Here is a 16,080-nt window from a genome sequence, read left to right as displayed (position 1 = left end):
AGCGTTGCGCTGGGCAAAGGCAGTGTGTCAGCATGCAGCTAGCGCTGACTGGGGAAACGATGGGGCTGTCTCTGCTTGCAGCAGTGAACCTCCTCATGCTCCACGCCTGGGAGATGGAGGAGACCAAGCTGGAGATGCTTGTGATGTGTGTCTCACAAGGCATCCCAGGACTCCGTGGTCTCCGTCTGCTGCCTGAGGCATGTTGCAGCCTTCTCTGCTTGTGCCAGTCAAAGGCATCTGTAGCCAGCACCGAAGCTGGGGCCTGACTGCCCTTCTGTTGTGCGGTGGGGTCTGGCCTGGGGCATGATGTCCTGTTTTCTGGCAGGGTGGGAAATGAAGGGATGGTGATAAATACATTAAGTATATAAATATGTAAACATAATGCTGCACCATGAGCAAGTGGTGTGCTGTTACATTGCGCATGGAGAAAAGTTGGGTTTGGAAGTGTATGAGCAGCCTGAGGAGGCAGTGCTCTCCACAATCCCATCCCAGGGGTCTCCGATCCCCCAGCTGATTGACTGAGACATCTATCTCCAATCGTTAACTTGGGCGCTATGGTGGCTGCGTCACTCCAAGTCAGTCTTCCTAAGCAGGTCTCCATGCCTCTTCCCTTTGCGTGAGTGCTCGCTGTATGGCACCTTCTCAGTAGAGCCTGGGGAAGCTGACGGCCTCCACGGAGGTTTCCTCTGGCCCCGGGGAAAAGCAGAGGAAGGGGAGCGGTGAGAGTGGCTGCTGTGCAGCCTCACCTCAGCCTGCTTTCCTCTTGCCAGGCAAGCTGTGAGGGGCCGTGTAGGCAAAGGAGACGGCACTGTGCCCCTGCTCTGGTGTTGCCATTGCTGGGAGCAAGTGGTGTGGGAGCGGGAGGTGTAGAGGGGCAGAGGAAGACCTGCCGAGGGACAAGCGGTGTGTGAGGAAGGGCTGCGTTGTTGTATCGCTGACAAGCTGGAGGCATTGCAGCTGGGGCTGCCCAAGAGGAGGTGCCCAGCAGATGGAGCCCTCAAGAGAGGCTGGCCGGAGCTGAAGGGCCTTGGTGTCCTGGCAGCATGCAGGGAGGGATGGCCTGTGCACCGGCAGCTGGGAAGACTCTGCAGCTGCGGCTCAGGAGCCGAGGGGCTCTGCTCCCCCAACAGCACGGTTCCCCCACACGAAGGGCAGTCTCGTGTGGGCTCTGGGGAGGGCCACACCTCTCCGGCTGGCCTCCTGAAGCGCTCCGTGGGACTTTGGCTACCTGCCCACTCCCACCAGCAAGCCTGCCAAGGAGAAGGGAAGCAGTGGAAAGCTGCTGCTCTGCTGAGCTTCCCCAGGCTGTCCTGCACTCCCATGGGCTCCCGTGGTGCAGGCAGCTCTGGGGGCCTAAGGCAGCGGCCACTGCCCTTGCATGGGGAGCCCTTGTGTGCCCGCTGCTTCTCCCTGCCCTCCCTGGCCTGCCCGGTGCTCTTGCTGCCCATGGCCCTCGCTTGCCCCCAGCCAAAGGAGGCAGCACTTCCTAGCAGCTCTGCCTTGGTGCCTTCTTCTGTATGCACCAGGTAAACGGACTGCGCGCTCAGCTGCACAATGCCAGTGATCCTGCAGATGTGGCAGGGCTGGAGCTATGTTGCAGCTCAGGGAGCCTCTCTAGTGGCTCAGGTGTCCATCTTTTGGCCCTGAGAACATTGCGTGGGGCTCTCTCCTGGTGGAAGACGCAGGAGAAAGTGTCAGGGCTGTGAGACAGCAGAAAGAGCTGCATGATGCTATTGGCCTCTTATGCCACATGGGCATGAAAAGTAGGAAAGCCCTATGACACCTCTCTGAACTCACACTAGGTCATTCCCGACAGCTTGCAAGCCAAAACATTTGCTCAGTAGAGCCTGACCTGTGGGGCTGGAGCCGGGTACTGTGTGGAACACCGCTCTCTGACTCTGCTTGGGAACGTCCAAAATTGTAGTGGATAATCTTCTAATTTTAATGAGATGTTGCACAAACAGGCAAAGGAGCAAAGCTGATTTTCTACTAATACATATGTTCTGTCCCTCCCCTTCTTTCTTTTCCACTACAAAACCCCAGGTCTCCCTGCTCTTCCCCATATTTCCCAAACTACTCCCCTACTGCCAGCTCCCTTTGCATCCTCCAGTAACCAGCTGGCTACGAAGCACTGTGTGCTGCACCTCGCTTGGCGCAGACTGCTAACTGCTCAGCAGCGGGCCAGGCAGAGACAGCAGGTACTGGGGGCACACTGCAAGCCTGCTGAACCATTATGGCTTCTCATGTGGGTCTGGCTTCAGTAGCAGGCTGCTAATTTACAGAAAGTGCCGGAGAGCTCTTGACATCCTGTTTTCACAGGACCTGAATCAGATCAGACTGTCCCACTCTGTACACACACAAACTTCTGACACTTGGAGTTCTTGGGCAACCCTGAGCCTAGAGGCCATTCCAGTCAAGAGTTCCTTGGGAGTGAAGATGGAGGGGCAGCATAGCTGCAGGTGCCCTGCTTTCCCTGAGGGTAAAAGGCGTTGCATCTTTCATGGAAAATGGGCTAGAGCTCCTCTGGACAGAGTGGGTCACTGGCTGGAAACCAGCAGCGGCATATATTGCCAGCTTGCAGAAGAAGACCTCTGCTAAGTCAGAACCAACTCCAAGCCAAAAGGGGACAATTCTAGCCAAGGCAGAGAATATAAATTGCTGAAAGCTACCATTCCCCAGCTGAGCAAGAGGGCTAGCTGGGCTGGCAATTACCTGGCTCTAGCAGAAAGTGAATGCAGCTGTAATATGTAACAAACAAGAAACCCATAGCAAATGTGTGTTGGAAGTTAGGATGGATGGGGAAAACGATGCAACAAAGGCAAGCCATCAGAAAAATACAGGGCTGAGGCACACATGAGGGGACAAATCCTGGCATCAGCACTGGGCCATTACTGGGGGCATCACTAACAGTGCTGTAGCCAACTCAGCTGCAATCACAGCATTTCTGATCTGTATTTGGGAAAGCAGTAAGTCATGTAATGTGATGCTACTGAAGTGCTCTCTGCTCCTAAAGTATCTTACACAGAATACAGTTAAACAACAGTTTCCAAAGAGATGGGTTAAAGCTTTTGCACCTGCATCAGCACATCCTGGGGTACTGGCTGAAAAGTACTCTGTGTCAGAAGTGTTTTCATGAAGTATCTGTGTACAGAAGCTGTTTCTGAAGATGGCAAAAGTGTGAGCATTGGGCTACATTTGAAAAGACAAAATCAGACCATCTGAGTAATTAAAGCATTTCAGCCTCATTCCGTTCTTGGGAAATGTAATGACATGGGCCTCGACTAAGAAAGAATGAAAAGGAAGTCACTGGAGTTAATCAGCAGTAAGCTGTGGGCCAGAGGTCCTGGGGGATTAGCTTGCACCAGTGTGTGATGGGACTGTGCGTTTCATGCATGACATTGATGCATTAAAATGCTGCAGAGTGCTGAAAGTGACATGCTGGCTGACAGACCACAGCAAGCCCAGAAGCCAGCAGACAAAGCATGAGCTGCTGCAGTGGACTCCGACAACTGTTTCCTCTCCTCGTGCAGAAGAATTTCTCAGGGACTTACCAGGGCGTAAGATCTTGGCCCTGTGCTGCTTTTGTGTCAGTCTCTACAAGTAAGGGGAGGACTCCAGGGATCATAAAGGCAGTGCCGAGCGACTGGGGAAAGAGGGGAGAGGTGGAGACCACAGAAGCTTTCCTAGAGGAAATGGACATCTCGGCCCATCTGGCAGAGCTCAGAGCGATGGAACTGGCCCTGGAGCAAGGAGCCCCTTGTGTCTACTGGAACTCATATGCTACACGGGCCGGTGGCACCCAGTGGCTAGAGAATGGGGTGGAAAAGAATTGACAAGTAAGTGGTAGGGGTGTGGGGGGTAAAACACCCTAGGAAAAGATTTATGATATAGCTCAGTCTAAGAACATGTTTCTGCCCACCAAGAGCCAAGAAACCCTGAGGCAAGGTGGAGTCACATGGCTGATCATTTGTCTAGAACAAATGCATCACAAAATTGTGAGGCAGAATGGCTAGCTCAATGGTTATGTGCATGCCTAGGATGCCCTGGGGGCTGCAAGGAGAGGATGACCTGTGGCAAAAGGTCTGACAAAACAGCCTGTAGACTCACGCCATTTTGGTCAAACAATGGCACAGTACCTGTCAAGAGGACAGGAGCTTGCCAATCTCAGGGGTGGTAAACTACAGGGGGAAACTTGGCAAGCAGGTTACATTCACTCACCGAAGTGAGCACCTGATGGCAGGAAATATGTCCTTACAGGAGCAGAAACAATTAGCGGCATAGGCAATGTGCCCCCCAGCTGAGGGGAGACAGACTAATATCCTGTCCCTGTCCACGCGGCCCCCCAGCCGCACTGCCCACAGCGGGATGTCCCCCCACCTTTGCCAGCGCTGAGCCTGCGAATGGAGGACAGCACCCGCCAGGCCATTGCCTGCTCCTAACCTCGGTGGGGGCAGGCATAGCACTTCTAGCAGACGTGCCTGACTGCTTTTCTTGCCTTCTCACCCCCCAGAATGGCTGCTGCCCCCGGAGGCAGGCAGGTGCAGAGGGCCAGTCTCTGCCACCCCCAGACACAACTGCAGGGCTTTGGAAAATGTGCCCGCTCGGGAGCTGTGGGCCAAGCAAGTGTGCGTCCCCATGGCAGACAGCGAGTCTGCCATGCGTTGGCAAAGGCGTCTGCCTGTCTGCCTCTGTTTCCCAAGGGTCCCCGTGCTCTGGCTCTAGTGGGCAGCCCTTGCGGGCAAGGTCAGCTTGAATCTTGCACAAGAGGCCTGCAGGAGGAAGGAGTGCCCCAGAGCTTTCTCCTCGTGTCTCCGGCCCTGGGTTTTAGCCCTCCCTGCCTGGGGCGGTGGCTGGGGGAGCACAAGGGGCGGGTGCCTGCCCGGGGCCTGCACAGGGCGCCCCAGGCCAGCGCTCACACAGGCCCTTTGTGACAGCCCTTGGCGACGGCCCCCAGCTATTGTGACCGCGCGGTGCCACTGCTTTTCCCCAGGCGGCTGCAGAGTCTTGCCCAGCTGCCTTGCGCCCAGACTCCTGCCGAGCGTGTGCGCGAGGCGCGGGGGGGCCGTCGAGCGAGCAAGGTGCTGCGGCTGGTGCTGGGCTGGTGCTCTGGGGCTGGGAGCAGCTCTCGGTGCCCATCGCCAGAGCCGCCGCTGCCTGTGCCTCCTCTTGCTCTGCCCGGGGGAGGTGGCCGGGCTCCCGCGGAGTGCGCTTGCAGAGCGGAGGTGAGCTGCGTGGGGCACTTCCGACACGGGCCGGGCCGTGGGCTGAGGGTGGTGGGGCCCGGAGCGCTGCCAGCGCCACAGCTGGAGCATGCCTGCCCGCGGGCAAGGGGTGAAGCTGTGCCCACGCACACGTCCGAGGCACGAGTGCGCGGGAGCAGGGAGCCTGTTCATAGCCCCCATGCACAAAGGCATCATTTCCAGTACATGCAAGCACGTGCGTGTGAGTGTGCCTGTGTGTGTGTGCATGCCAGAAATGGCAGCGGCTGTGTGAGGGTCCCGCGGTGGGCGAGCACACGGGCTGTCCCCACTCACACCGTGCTGGCTCCCAGCGCGCAGCCCAAGCCATGGAGGTGGCCGATTTGAAGCTGGCCCTGCAGCGTGTGAGGGCGGAGAAGCGGGAGCTCACGAATCACCTGGAGACCCTGGAGGAGGAGTATGAGGTGCTGCAGAGCAAGAACGCCCGCCTGACGGAGCAGGTGGCCAGGTGGGGTGATCCCGATGTCGCTGGGCGCGCAGGAGGCTGGGGAGGCTGGGGCGCGGAGGATGAGGGAGGAAGGGGAGGCCGGTGGCAGGGCGAATCTGATGGCGCCCCTTTGCTGCAGGCTGCAGAGGTGCAGGAAGATGGCCGAGGAGCCAGAAGGGCTGCTGGCCGAGCTCAGCAGGCTGCGGGAGCAGCTGGAGCAAAGCCAGCAGGAGAGGGGCTGTTGCAGGGAGCTGCTGCGGTGCCTGGTAGGCATGGAGTGCCCCGGTGCTCGGGGCTGGGGCTGCCCCCGCTGAAGGCCTGCTCTGGGCCTTCTCTGCCCTGCTCTGAAGCTCTGCTCTGCGCCTTCCCCACGCAGCAGGAGGAGAAGCAGGAGCTGCAGGACGCTGCCCAGGAGCTGGCCAGGGAGAACTGTGCCCTCCGCCAGCGGGGCTGCAGCAGCCACCAGGAGCTCCAGGGCCTGGAGGAGCTGCTGCCGCAGCTGGAGGTGAGCTGGGCTGGGGGCCTCTGCCTGCCCCCCGGTGCCTGCGGAGCTGGGTAGCCGAGGGGAGCTGCCTGCGAGGGGCAGCACCAGAGTGGGAGCTGGGCGCCGAGGGCAGCCGGGAGGGCACAGGGCCTGGGACCTGCTGCCAGGAGGAGCTCTCACGGGACAGACCGCATGCCCTGCTGAGTGCTCCTCTTCCTCTCCTCTCCTCTCCCGCAGGAGCGCTTGCAGGCAGCCAAGGGGGAGAGAGGCAGGAGGCTGCAGGAGCTGGACAAGGTACAGGGCAGAGGGAGAGCTGTGGCGGCAGTGTGCGCGGTGGGGTGCCAGCACTGGGGTCCATGCACCCCACAGCCTCGGCCAGCGGTGGGTGTGGGTAGGGCATTCGCCCCAGGGGCCGGGCTCCGTGCCTCCCCTCCGGCTGGCCTTGTCCGTCGCCAGCCCTGCCAGTGCCCTGGAGCAGGGGAGTCGCAAGAGGGCACAGCCCTGAGGCTGGACGGGGAGGGGGCTGCCCAGCCCCCAGCTCCGCTCCCTGCATTGTGTGCCCCGTGTTTTGCAGGAGAAAGAGCGCTCGGCCCAGCTGAAGGAGCAGCTGCGTGAGCAGGAGGCGCGGGCGAAGGTAGTGCCGAGGGGGCGCGGGCAGAGGGTGGTGGGTGCCCACTGGCCAGGGGCTTTGGAGGAGGCTGCAGCAGGCGCATGAAGCGTGAGCCTTCCCTCTCCCAGGTGCTGCGTGCTGCAACGAGGCAGCTGCGAGAGGAAGTGGACGAGCTGGAGCTGGAAAACGCCTAGTGAGTGGGGCCCAGGGATGCCTCTCGCCCACAGGGCTATGCAGGGGCTCTGTGCCACACCTGGACTCGCAGCGGACGCCAGTGCCGTCCCTGGGGAGGGGATGGGGGGGTTATGTGCAGCATGTGGTGGGACAGGTGACCCCCATCCCTGCCAGGGGACAGTGGGATGTTGCAACAGGGAGTCCCAGTGGCCGTGGTGGCCAGTCCTGGTCCAAGCAAGCCTTGTTGCCTGCAGCAAGCAGCAGACAGAGCAGGAGCCCGAGGCGGAGGGGTCTGTGCTGCCGGAGCTGCTGGAAGCCCAGCTGGTAAGGGGAGAGGCAGCGCCAAGGCCTGCTGTGGTCAGCTGGGTCTTGCTGGGGAGAGGGGACCGTGCAGCCCCATGCAGGCCCCACAGGTGTCCCCGCTTGGTGTTGACCTGCAGGAGAGGGAGGAGCTGGCGAAGAGATGCGGCATCGCTACGTGGCTGCCGTGAGTTGCCCTCGAAGCCCTTGTGCCCTGCCACCCATGTCTGGGCTGCTTTGCAGCGAGCTGGCCTGCGCTGGGGGGTCCTGCTCACTGGCTGTGGGCTGTGCAGCTGGGAAAGACGCCCCCAGAGTGTATTCCTTGTGCCAGGCTTTCTTCTTTCTGGGCTGGTGGTGGCTCTTTTGCAACCTTGCACGAGGGAGCAACGAGCAGTGTCTGGGGGGCAGATGGTGGGGCTCCCGCATGGGGCCCCTGCAGCCCAGCGGTGGGTGCGGGGCAGGAGAGGGTTGGGATGCATCTGCCCTGCCTCATCTCCCATCCCTCCGCTGTCCCTCAGGAGACTCTGCGTGCTCTTCATGTGCCTGGAGCTGGTCGTCGGCTTGGTGCTGGGCGCTGTGGTTCTCTATGCCTCGCGGCACGACCAAGAGCTCCTCTTCCGACTGCTGCTGTGGCTGCTACCCGAGGAGACCTACGCCCGCCTGGCATACTTGCTGGGAGAGAGCCTGAGCCTGCGCAGTGAGGGGCTGCTGCCCTTCTGACAGCCGTTCCCCGGCCCTGCAGCTCTGTCGGCCTCGGCCTCCCAGAGCCTGCAGGGTGAACGCTGAATAAGATGTCCTCGATGCCCCCTCCTTGCAGTCCAGCGTGCTTTGTGTGTGCCCAGAGAGACGGCCTTTGAGGCCTGGGTGCCTGCGCTGGGGGAGCGCGAGGGACCTGCCGGGTGGGGGCGAGATGCATCTGAGCAAGTGGGGCAAGAGCGTGCCAGCTCGTGGGCTGCCCCCATGGGGGTGAGCAGGGCTGGGCCTGGAGTGCTGGGGGCCGAGCTGCCCCCTCGCAGTGGGTGCGTGAAAGGAGGCGAGGGCTGGCAAGGACGTGGGGCTGGGGCAGGGAGCAAGACAGCCCTCAGAGGACCGCCCGAGGCCCAAGGGGCTTGCCGCCCATGGCTGCACACAAATACATGCCTGCCACCTGGGAAAGCTGTGGGAGATGCCATGCTGGCACGCTCTCCTGGGGACAGGGTGAAGTGCTGCCAGAGGGGCATGGAGAGAGGCTCCTGCAGAAAGGCAAGCGGGGGGGTGGCATTTCCATGCAGGAGCAGCTCGGCCAGGCCTCTGCTGGCAAAGGGGCAAGAGGCCCACTGCGAGCCTGTGGGTCAGGGCCCAGAGCAGAGCCTGGGAGGCGAGGGCCAGGGGGACAGCCCACTGTGGGTATTTCAAGCCTGTGGGGCATGGGGATGGAAGCAGAAGAGCTGGTGAGCCCTGGGCCCAGAGAAGAGCAGAGGTGCAAAACTCTGGTTTGATTCTCCTGCAAAGGTGTGCAGCATCTTGGAGCAAAGCAGGGGGCTTCCGAGGATCCTCTGGTTTCAGTCAAGGTGTTTTCCCTTGGGAACACCTCTCTTGCCCACCCTTCACCATGTGATTTGGTTGTGTAACAAGCACTTTGAGGAGATGGGCCAACTTTGTTGAGCCCTGGAGAGGATATACTTTCCAAAGCCTTAAGAGAGAGCATCGCCAGTCAGGAACACAGCCAGGGCTTCCAAAGGCATGTCAGCTTGTAGAAACTGCAGTGCCAGGAAGCTGTCTTCTCATGGGTTCACCACCTCTCCCCAGAGTCTTTTCACCTGGTGGCTTTTTTGGGGAGGGGGTGCTTTGAGGTGGTTCTTGTTTTTTTGCTTGTTTCTTTAGTTTGGTTGGGTCTGGCTTTGGTTTGCATTGGCAAAACAAGTCCCTGCAGGCAGAAGTGACGTGCTCGGGGGCTTGCTCTGATCTGACCAAGGAAAAGGTGTACAGTTCAGCAAAGCACCTCCGGTAGCATTCTGCCATCACTGGACTGTCAGGTGGGGTATAGGTTGACCTCCCCCCCCCCCCAGCCCCACCCAAAGAAAGGAAAACAGGGAAAGAGAACAAAAGAAATCAACCCCTAAAGGAGCCAGTCATTGCCCTGCAAGTGAATGTGGGTCCTGTTCCAGTTACAGCCCAGAAGTCAGACCTATCAAGTCCCTGCCCAAGACTTCCAATCTGTTGCCAGGTGTGTTTCCCAAGGCAGGTGCTGTCTTGCACCCCGCAGTGCTCCTTGTGACCCCTGGCCTTTGTGACACTGTCTTGGAGTCATTCTGACTCATTCCCAAGTTCTGTGGGATGCCCAGAGCCCCTGGCAGCGTTGTGGACAGTAACAGTTCTAATGTTTTGTAGCTGGTGCAGTACACATATTTGCCTGTGTATATGCGTGTGTTCCATATGCGTGCACAGGCACACATACATTTCCACAGCAATTGCCCTGGCCTGCCGGGGCTGAGCCCACATGGCTCCTCAGCACCCCTTGCCCCACATCCCTGGGCAACCCTGGGCGCCTCGTGTCCCTGTGCCGCAGTCACAGTGGGACTGCTCGTGCTGCCACCTTGGCAGGATGGTGCATGGCCCGAGGCCAGGCCGTGCTGCGGGCAGCACAGCCAGGGCTCTGCCACAGGTGTTCTCCGACAATGATAGGCACGTGCTGCGCACTTTCACTCCGTGCCCAGCAGCTCCCCATCTGCGTGTGCCCGACTACCAGATGCTGGAGCTGGGCAGGCAGCGCAGGAGCAAGGTGGCTGCACAGGATGGGGGAGTGCTGCTGCTGCATGCATAACATGGGCGCTGCCCTCCTTCAGCTTCCCGGCCCTCTGCCATGGCCACCCACGGCTGCTCGGGCACTTCAGGCTCCCAGCAGCGGCAGCCGCAGGCGAGAGCTGCCTTGGCCAGAGCTCAGGTGCTGGACGCTGCTGGGTAGCCTCCTAGGCCCGGCTGGGCACCACCGATGGAGCCGGCCGTGCCCAGCAGCGCTCGCCCTGCGCTGGCACTTTCCGCCGAGGAAAGCCCCTTGCTGCTCTCTCCCAGCCCTGTTCCAGCACCAGCCGCACACCTGCAGAACACGTGCCCGCCCAGCAGGGGTGAGTTTTGCAGGCAGCAGGGAGGGCAACGCCAGCCCAGGCTGCCTGTCGCTCGGCGCCTCGCTGGCTCCTGGGCTGTGCCCAGGGCAGCTCTCAGCAGTGGTGCCACTGGGCGCCTTGCAGGACCCCATGGCTCTTTCTGCTCTCTCACAGCCCTGACACCTTCTCCTGCATCTTCCCCCAGGAGAGAGTCCCACGCAACATTCTCAGGGCCAAAAGATGGACACCTGAGCCACTAGAGAGGCTCCCCGAGCTGCAACATAGCCCCAGCCCTGCCACATCTGCAGGACTGCCAGCATTGTGCAGCTGAGCGTGCGGTCCATTTCCCTGGTGCACGCAGAAGAAGGCACCAAGGCAGAGCTGCTAGGAAGTGCTGCCTCCTTTGGCTGGGGGCAAGCGAGGGCCATGGGCAGCAAGAGCACCGGGCAGGCCAGGGAGGGCAGGGAGAAGCAGCGGGCACACAAGGGCTCCCCATGCAAGGGCAGTGGCTGCTGCCTTAGGCCCCTGGAGCTGCCTGCACCACGGGAGCCCACGGGAGTGCAGGACAGCCTGGGGAAGCTCAGCAGAGCAGCAGCTTTCCACTGCTTCCCTTCTCCTTGGCAGGCTTGCTGGTGGGAGTGGGCAGGTAGCCAAAGTCCCACGGAGCGCTTCAGGAGGCCAGCCGGTGTGACCACCCCCAGAGCACACACGGGACCGCCCTTCGCGTGGGGGAACCGTGCTGTTGGGGGAGCAGAGCCCCTCGGCTCCTGAGCCGCAGCTGCAGAGTCTTCCCAGCACAGGCCACCCCTCCCTGCATGCTGCCAGGACAACAAGGCCCTCAAAGAGCAATTTTGGAGCAGTTGGAAGCAACTTGTAGAGGTTTCCACTTTAACCTCCTGCTGAAAGCAGGGTCAGAGCAAGCTGCTCAGGGCTTTATCTAGTCCATCTGAAGATGGAGACTTCCAAACGCAACTTTTCTCCATCCACTCTGTAACAGCACACCACTTGCTCATGGTGAATTCCTAGGCAATATATTTGTATCACCATCCCTTCATTTCCCGCCCCACCGGACAACAGGACATAGGCGAGTCTCTCGTGAGCCCAGGCGAGGAATCAGGCTGAGGGCTGGGCTAAGAGCTCACAGAAGGGCCTACAGGTGTGGGGAGCCAATGCCCAGAGCAAGGGGCTGGGGTAAGGCTGTGGGTTTGGGGTGGGCACAGGGCTGCAGGCCAGGGGTCTGGGAGAGGCTGAGTGCCTCACTGAAGGGGCCTCGCAGGCCCCGTGCCAGCCGCATCGCCATTGCCCCAATGCCCCTGACGCCTCCGCAATCTGGTGTGTCTCTCGGCGCAGCTCTCTGATACCCTTCGTGCCCCGCCACGGCAGCCCCAGCACTCGCCAGCAGCGCTGCGATCGGCGCACGGAAATGGCGGTTGGGGCTGGGGGAGGGGGAGGGGACAGCCCCGCCCTCCTGTGTGCTTCCGGCCACTCAGCTAGCAGGGAGGGGCAGAGAGCCAATGGGTGTGCGGGAGGGGCGGGCAGTGCCTGAAGTGACATGCCGGCAGCCCAATGTGGCGCTGCGAGGGAGGCGGGCCGCAGCGGTGCGGGGAGCCCGGGCGGGCCGGCTGGCCCCCCTCCCCCAGGGCCGCGGGGAGAAGGGCGAGGCGTTCGCCCCGGCCGGGCGCGGACGAGCGGGGCCGCGGGAAGGGGCCGGCGGGGCTGTCCCTGCCCTCGCCAGCCCCCGGACGGCGTGGCGCAGCGCCCGCGGGCCCCACCGCCTGCACCTCGGCCGGGGCTCGCCGGGCTGTGCCGGGGCGAGCGGGGTGCGGTGTGGGCCGCCGCCCCAGGGACAGCCAGCCGCGCGCCCCTGCGCCCGGCTGCGGTGGGCTCGGCCACTGCCGCCGTGCCTGCTGTGGCACAGCCCGTGTGAGCGCCCGGGACCCCCCGGGAGGGCGGCTCCGAGGAGATGGGCCTGGGCGACGGGCCCACGGAGTGCCGGGGGGGCGCCGGGAGCCACTGCCCAGAGCTGCGTGTGGCACAGAGAGCTCAACTCCCGCCATGGGGCAGAGGGGCCCGGAGGGTGGCCGCCTTTCCCGACAAGCAGCTCCAGGAGTTGAGAGGATCAGCTGCCCGCATGAGAGCTGAGCCGATCCCCTGGCTGTGCCAGTGTTTCTGCCCGACTTCATCAGAAGAGTGCGAACGTGCCCCTGAGTCAGGCAGAGCTTCATGGCAGAGAGAGTGGCTCAGCCCGTGCAAGAGTATGAAAAATGAACAACTAACACCAGAACTTTGAAGAGAGCAATGGTTTTCAGCGCACATCTTCCTTCCCAGCGGTATGGGATGCCCAGCATCATGACAGTGAGCATGTTATAGAGACTGGTAGCGGGGATCACCCTGGTGTTGTGATTGAACTGTAGATTGTGATGGCTCTACTCTGCAAAGTGCAGCTTACGCTGGTGTTGTGATTTCAGTCTGTTGCTGTATCAGCCCCCTAAATGAGAAACCCATGGAACGTCAAGTACCTTCCAAGAAGGCAATCTGGTGCTACGCGTTACACTCTCCGCGCGTGGAATATCTCAAGAGAACCTGGTCAGAGAGTGTAACAAGGCTGTTTTCCTGAGCTTCTGCCATAATGAGGGCTGCTTCTTTAATTATGGGAAGATCCGTACCTGCTTCCACTGCCATATTCCTGCTTAGGGTGGTTTTGCTTCTGTGTTTCCACCCTGCGAGAGCACCTCCCCTGACCACCGCCCACCACCCCCAGCGCAGGCACCCAGGCCTCAAAGGCCGTCTCTCTGGGCACACACAAAGCACGCTGGACTGCAAGGAGGGGGCATCAAGGACATCTTATTCAGCGTTCACCCTGCAGGCTCTGGGAGGCCGAGGCCGACAGAGCTGCAGGGCCGGGGAACGGCTGTCAGAAGGGCAGCAGCCCCTCACTGCGCAGGCTCAGGCTCTCTCCCAGCAAGTATGCCAGGCGGGCGTAGGTCTCCTCGGGTAGCAGCCACAGCAGCAGTCGGAAGAGGAGCTCTTGGTCGTGCCGCGAGGCATAGAGAACCACAGCGCCCAGCACCAAGCCGACGACCAGCTCCAGGCACATGAAGAGCACGCAGAGTCTCCTGAGGGACAGCGGAGGGATGGGAGATGAGGCAGGGCAGATGCATCCCAACCCTCTCCTGCCCCGCACCCACCGCTGGGCTGCAGGGGCCCCATGCGGGAGCCCCACCATCTGCCCCCCAGACACTGCTCGTTGCTCCCTCGTGCAAGGTTGCAAAAGAGCCACCACCAGCCCAGAAAGAAGAAAGCCTGGCACAAGGAATACACTCTGGGGGCGTCTTTCCCAGCTGCACAGCCCACAGCCAGTGAGCAGGACCCCCCAGCGCAGGCCAGCTCGCTGCAAAGCAGCCCAGACATGGGTGGCAGGGCACAAGGGCTTCGAGGGCAACTCACGGCAGCCACGTAGCGATGCCGCATCTCTTCGCCAGCTCCTCCCTCTCCTGCAGGTCAACACCAAGCGGGGACACCTGTGGGGCCTGCATGGGGCTGCACGGTCCCCTCTCCCCAGCAAGACCCAGCTGACCACAGCAGGCCTTGGCGCTGCCTCTCCCCTTACCAGCTGGGCTTCCAGCAGCTCCGGCAGCACAGACCCCTCCGCCTCGGGCTCCTGCTCTGTCTGCTGCTTGCTGCAGGCAACAAGGCTTGCTTGGACCAGGACTGGCCACCACGGCCACTGGGACTCCCTGTTGCAACATCCCACTGTCCCCTGGCAGGGATGGGGGTCACCTGTCCCACCACATGCTGCACATAACCCCCCCATCCCCTCCCCAGGGACGGCACTGGCGTCCGCTGCGAGTCCAGGTGTGGCACAGAGCCCCTGCATAGCCCTGTGGGCGAGAGGCATCCCTGGGCCCCACTCACTAGGCGTTTTCCAGCTCCAGCTCGTCCACTTCCTCTCGCAGCTGCCTCGTTGCAGCACGCAGCACCTGGGAGAGGGAAGGCTCACGCTTCATGCGCCTGCTGCAGCCTCCTCCAAAGCCCCTGGCCAGTGGGCACCCACCACCCTCTGCCCGCGCCCCCTCGGCACTACCTTCGCCCGCGCCTCCTGCTCACGCAGCTGCTCCTTCAGCTGGGCCGAGCGCTCTTTCTCCTGCAAAACACGGGGCACACAATGCAGGGAGCGGAGCTGGGGGCTGGGCAGCCCCCTCCCCGTCCAGCCTCAGGGCTGTGCCCTCTTGCGACTCCCCTGCTCCAGGGCACTGGCAGGGCTGGCGACGGACAAGGCCAGCCGGAGGGGAGGCACGGAGCCCGGCCCCTGGGGCGAATGCCCTACCCACACCCACCGCTGGCCGAGGCTGTGGGGTGCATGGACCCCAGTGCTGGCACCCCACCGCGCACACTGCCGCCACAGCTCTCCCTCTGCCCTGTACCTTGTCCAGCTCCTGCAGCCTCCTGCCTCTCTCCCCCTTGGCTGCCTGCAAGCGCTCCTGCGGGAGAGGAGAGGAGAGGAAGAGGAGCACTCAGCAGGGCATGCGGTCTGTCCCGTGAGAGCTCCTCCTGGCAGCAGGTCCCAGGCCCTGTGCCCTCCCGGCTGCCCTCGGCGCCCAGCTCCCACTCTGGTGCTGCCCCTCGCAGGCAGCTCCCCTCGGCTACCCAGCTCCGCAGGCACCGGGGGGCAGGCAGAGGCCCCCAGCCCAGCTCACCTCCAGCTGCGGCAGCAGCTCCTCCAGGCCCTGGAGCTCCTGGTGGCTGCTGCAGCCCCGCTGGCGGAGGGCACAGTTCTCCCTGGCCAGCTCCTGGGCAGCGTCCTGCAGCTCCTGCTTCTCCTCCTGCTGCGTGGGGAAGGCGCAGAGCAGAGCTTCAGAGCAGGGCAGAGAAGGCCCAGAGCAGGCCTTCAGCGGGGGCAGCCCCAGCCCCGAGCACCGGGGCACTCCATGCCTACCAGGCACCGCAGCAGCTCCCTGCAACAGCCCCTCTCCTGCTGGCTTTGCTCCAGCTGCTCCCGCAGCCTGCTGAGCTCGGCCAGCAGCCCTTCTGGCTCCTCGGCCATCTTCCTGCACCTCTGCAGCCTGCAGCAAAGGGGCGCCATCAGATTCGCCCTGCCACCGGCCTCCCCTTCCTCCCTCATCCTCCGCGCCCCAGCCTCCCCAGCCTCCTGCGCGCCCAGCGACATCGGGATCACCCCACCTGGCCACCTGCTCCGTCAGGCGGGCGTTCTTGCTCTGCAGCACCTCATACTCCTCCTCCAGGGTCTCCAGGTGATTCGTGAGCTCCCGCTTCTCCGCCCTCACACGCTGCAGGGCCAGCTTCAAATCGGCCACCTCCATGGCTTGGGCTGCGCGCTGGGAGCCAGCACGGTGTGAGTGGGGACAGCCCGTGTGCTCGCCCACCGCGGGACCCTCACACAGCCGCTGCCATTTCTGGCATGCACACACACACAGGCACACTCACACGCACGTGCTTGCATGTACTGGAAATGATGCCTTTGTGCATGGGGGCTATGAACAGGCACCCTGCTCCCGCGCACTCGTGCCTCGGACGTGTGCGTGGGCACAGCTTCACCCCTTGCCCGCGGGCAGGCATGCTCCAGCTGTGGCGCTGGCAGCGCTCCGGGCCCCACCACCCTCAGCAGCAGCTTTCCACTGCTTCCCTTCTCCTTGGCAGGCTTGCTGGTGGGAGTGGGCAGGCAGCCAAAGTCCCACGGAGCGCTTCAGCAGGCCAGCCTGTGAGGTGTGGCCACCCCCAGAACC

At 62.3% G+C, this 16,080-nt stretch overlaps 2 protein-coding genes across 2 annotated transcripts; one reads left to right on the top strand and one right to left on the bottom strand.

Annotated features, from left to right (window-relative positions):
* The first annotated feature begins 5,777 nt into the window (after positions 1-5,777).
* Positions 5,778-8,081, top strand: LOC135324743 (golgin subfamily A member 6-like protein 10). The gene is made up of 8 exons (XM_064501613.1): positions 5,778-5,951; positions 6,062-6,190; positions 6,407-6,463; positions 6,744-6,803; positions 6,908-6,972; positions 7,208-7,277; positions 7,394-7,440; positions 7,772-8,081. Exons 1-8 carry the CDS (start codon positions 5,805-5,807, stop codon positions 7,971-7,973), a joined length of 777 nt encoding a protein of 258 aa, XP_064357683.1. The 5' UTR covers positions 5,778-5,804; the 3' UTR covers positions 7,974-8,081.
* A 5,124-nt stretch (positions 8,082-13,205) lies between these two features.
* LOC135324615 (golgin subfamily A member 6-like protein 10) lies at positions 13,206-15,446 on the bottom strand. Its single transcript, XM_064501231.1, has 8 exons — positions 15,273-15,446; positions 15,034-15,162; positions 14,761-14,817; positions 14,421-14,480; positions 14,252-14,316; positions 13,947-14,016; positions 13,784-13,830; positions 13,206-13,452 (listed from the first exon to the last, which is right to left on the bottom strand). Exons 1-8 carry the CDS (start codon positions 15,417-15,419, stop codon positions 13,251-13,253), a joined length of 777 nt encoding a protein of 258 aa, XP_064357301.1. The 5' UTR covers positions 15,420-15,446; the 3' UTR covers positions 13,206-13,250.
* Between the last annotated feature and the right edge of the window lie 634 nt (positions 15,447-16,080).

Source organism: Dromaius novaehollandiae, chromosome Z (genome assembly GCF_036370855.1).
Source record: "Dromaius novaehollandiae isolate bDroNov1 chromosome Z, bDroNov1.hap1, whole genome shotgun sequence".
NCBI lineage: Eukaryota > Metazoa > Chordata > Aves > Casuariiformes > Dromaiidae > Dromaius > Dromaius novaehollandiae.
Note: the sequence above shows the minus strand (reverse complement) of the source record. Positions and strands in the feature narration are given on the sequence as shown.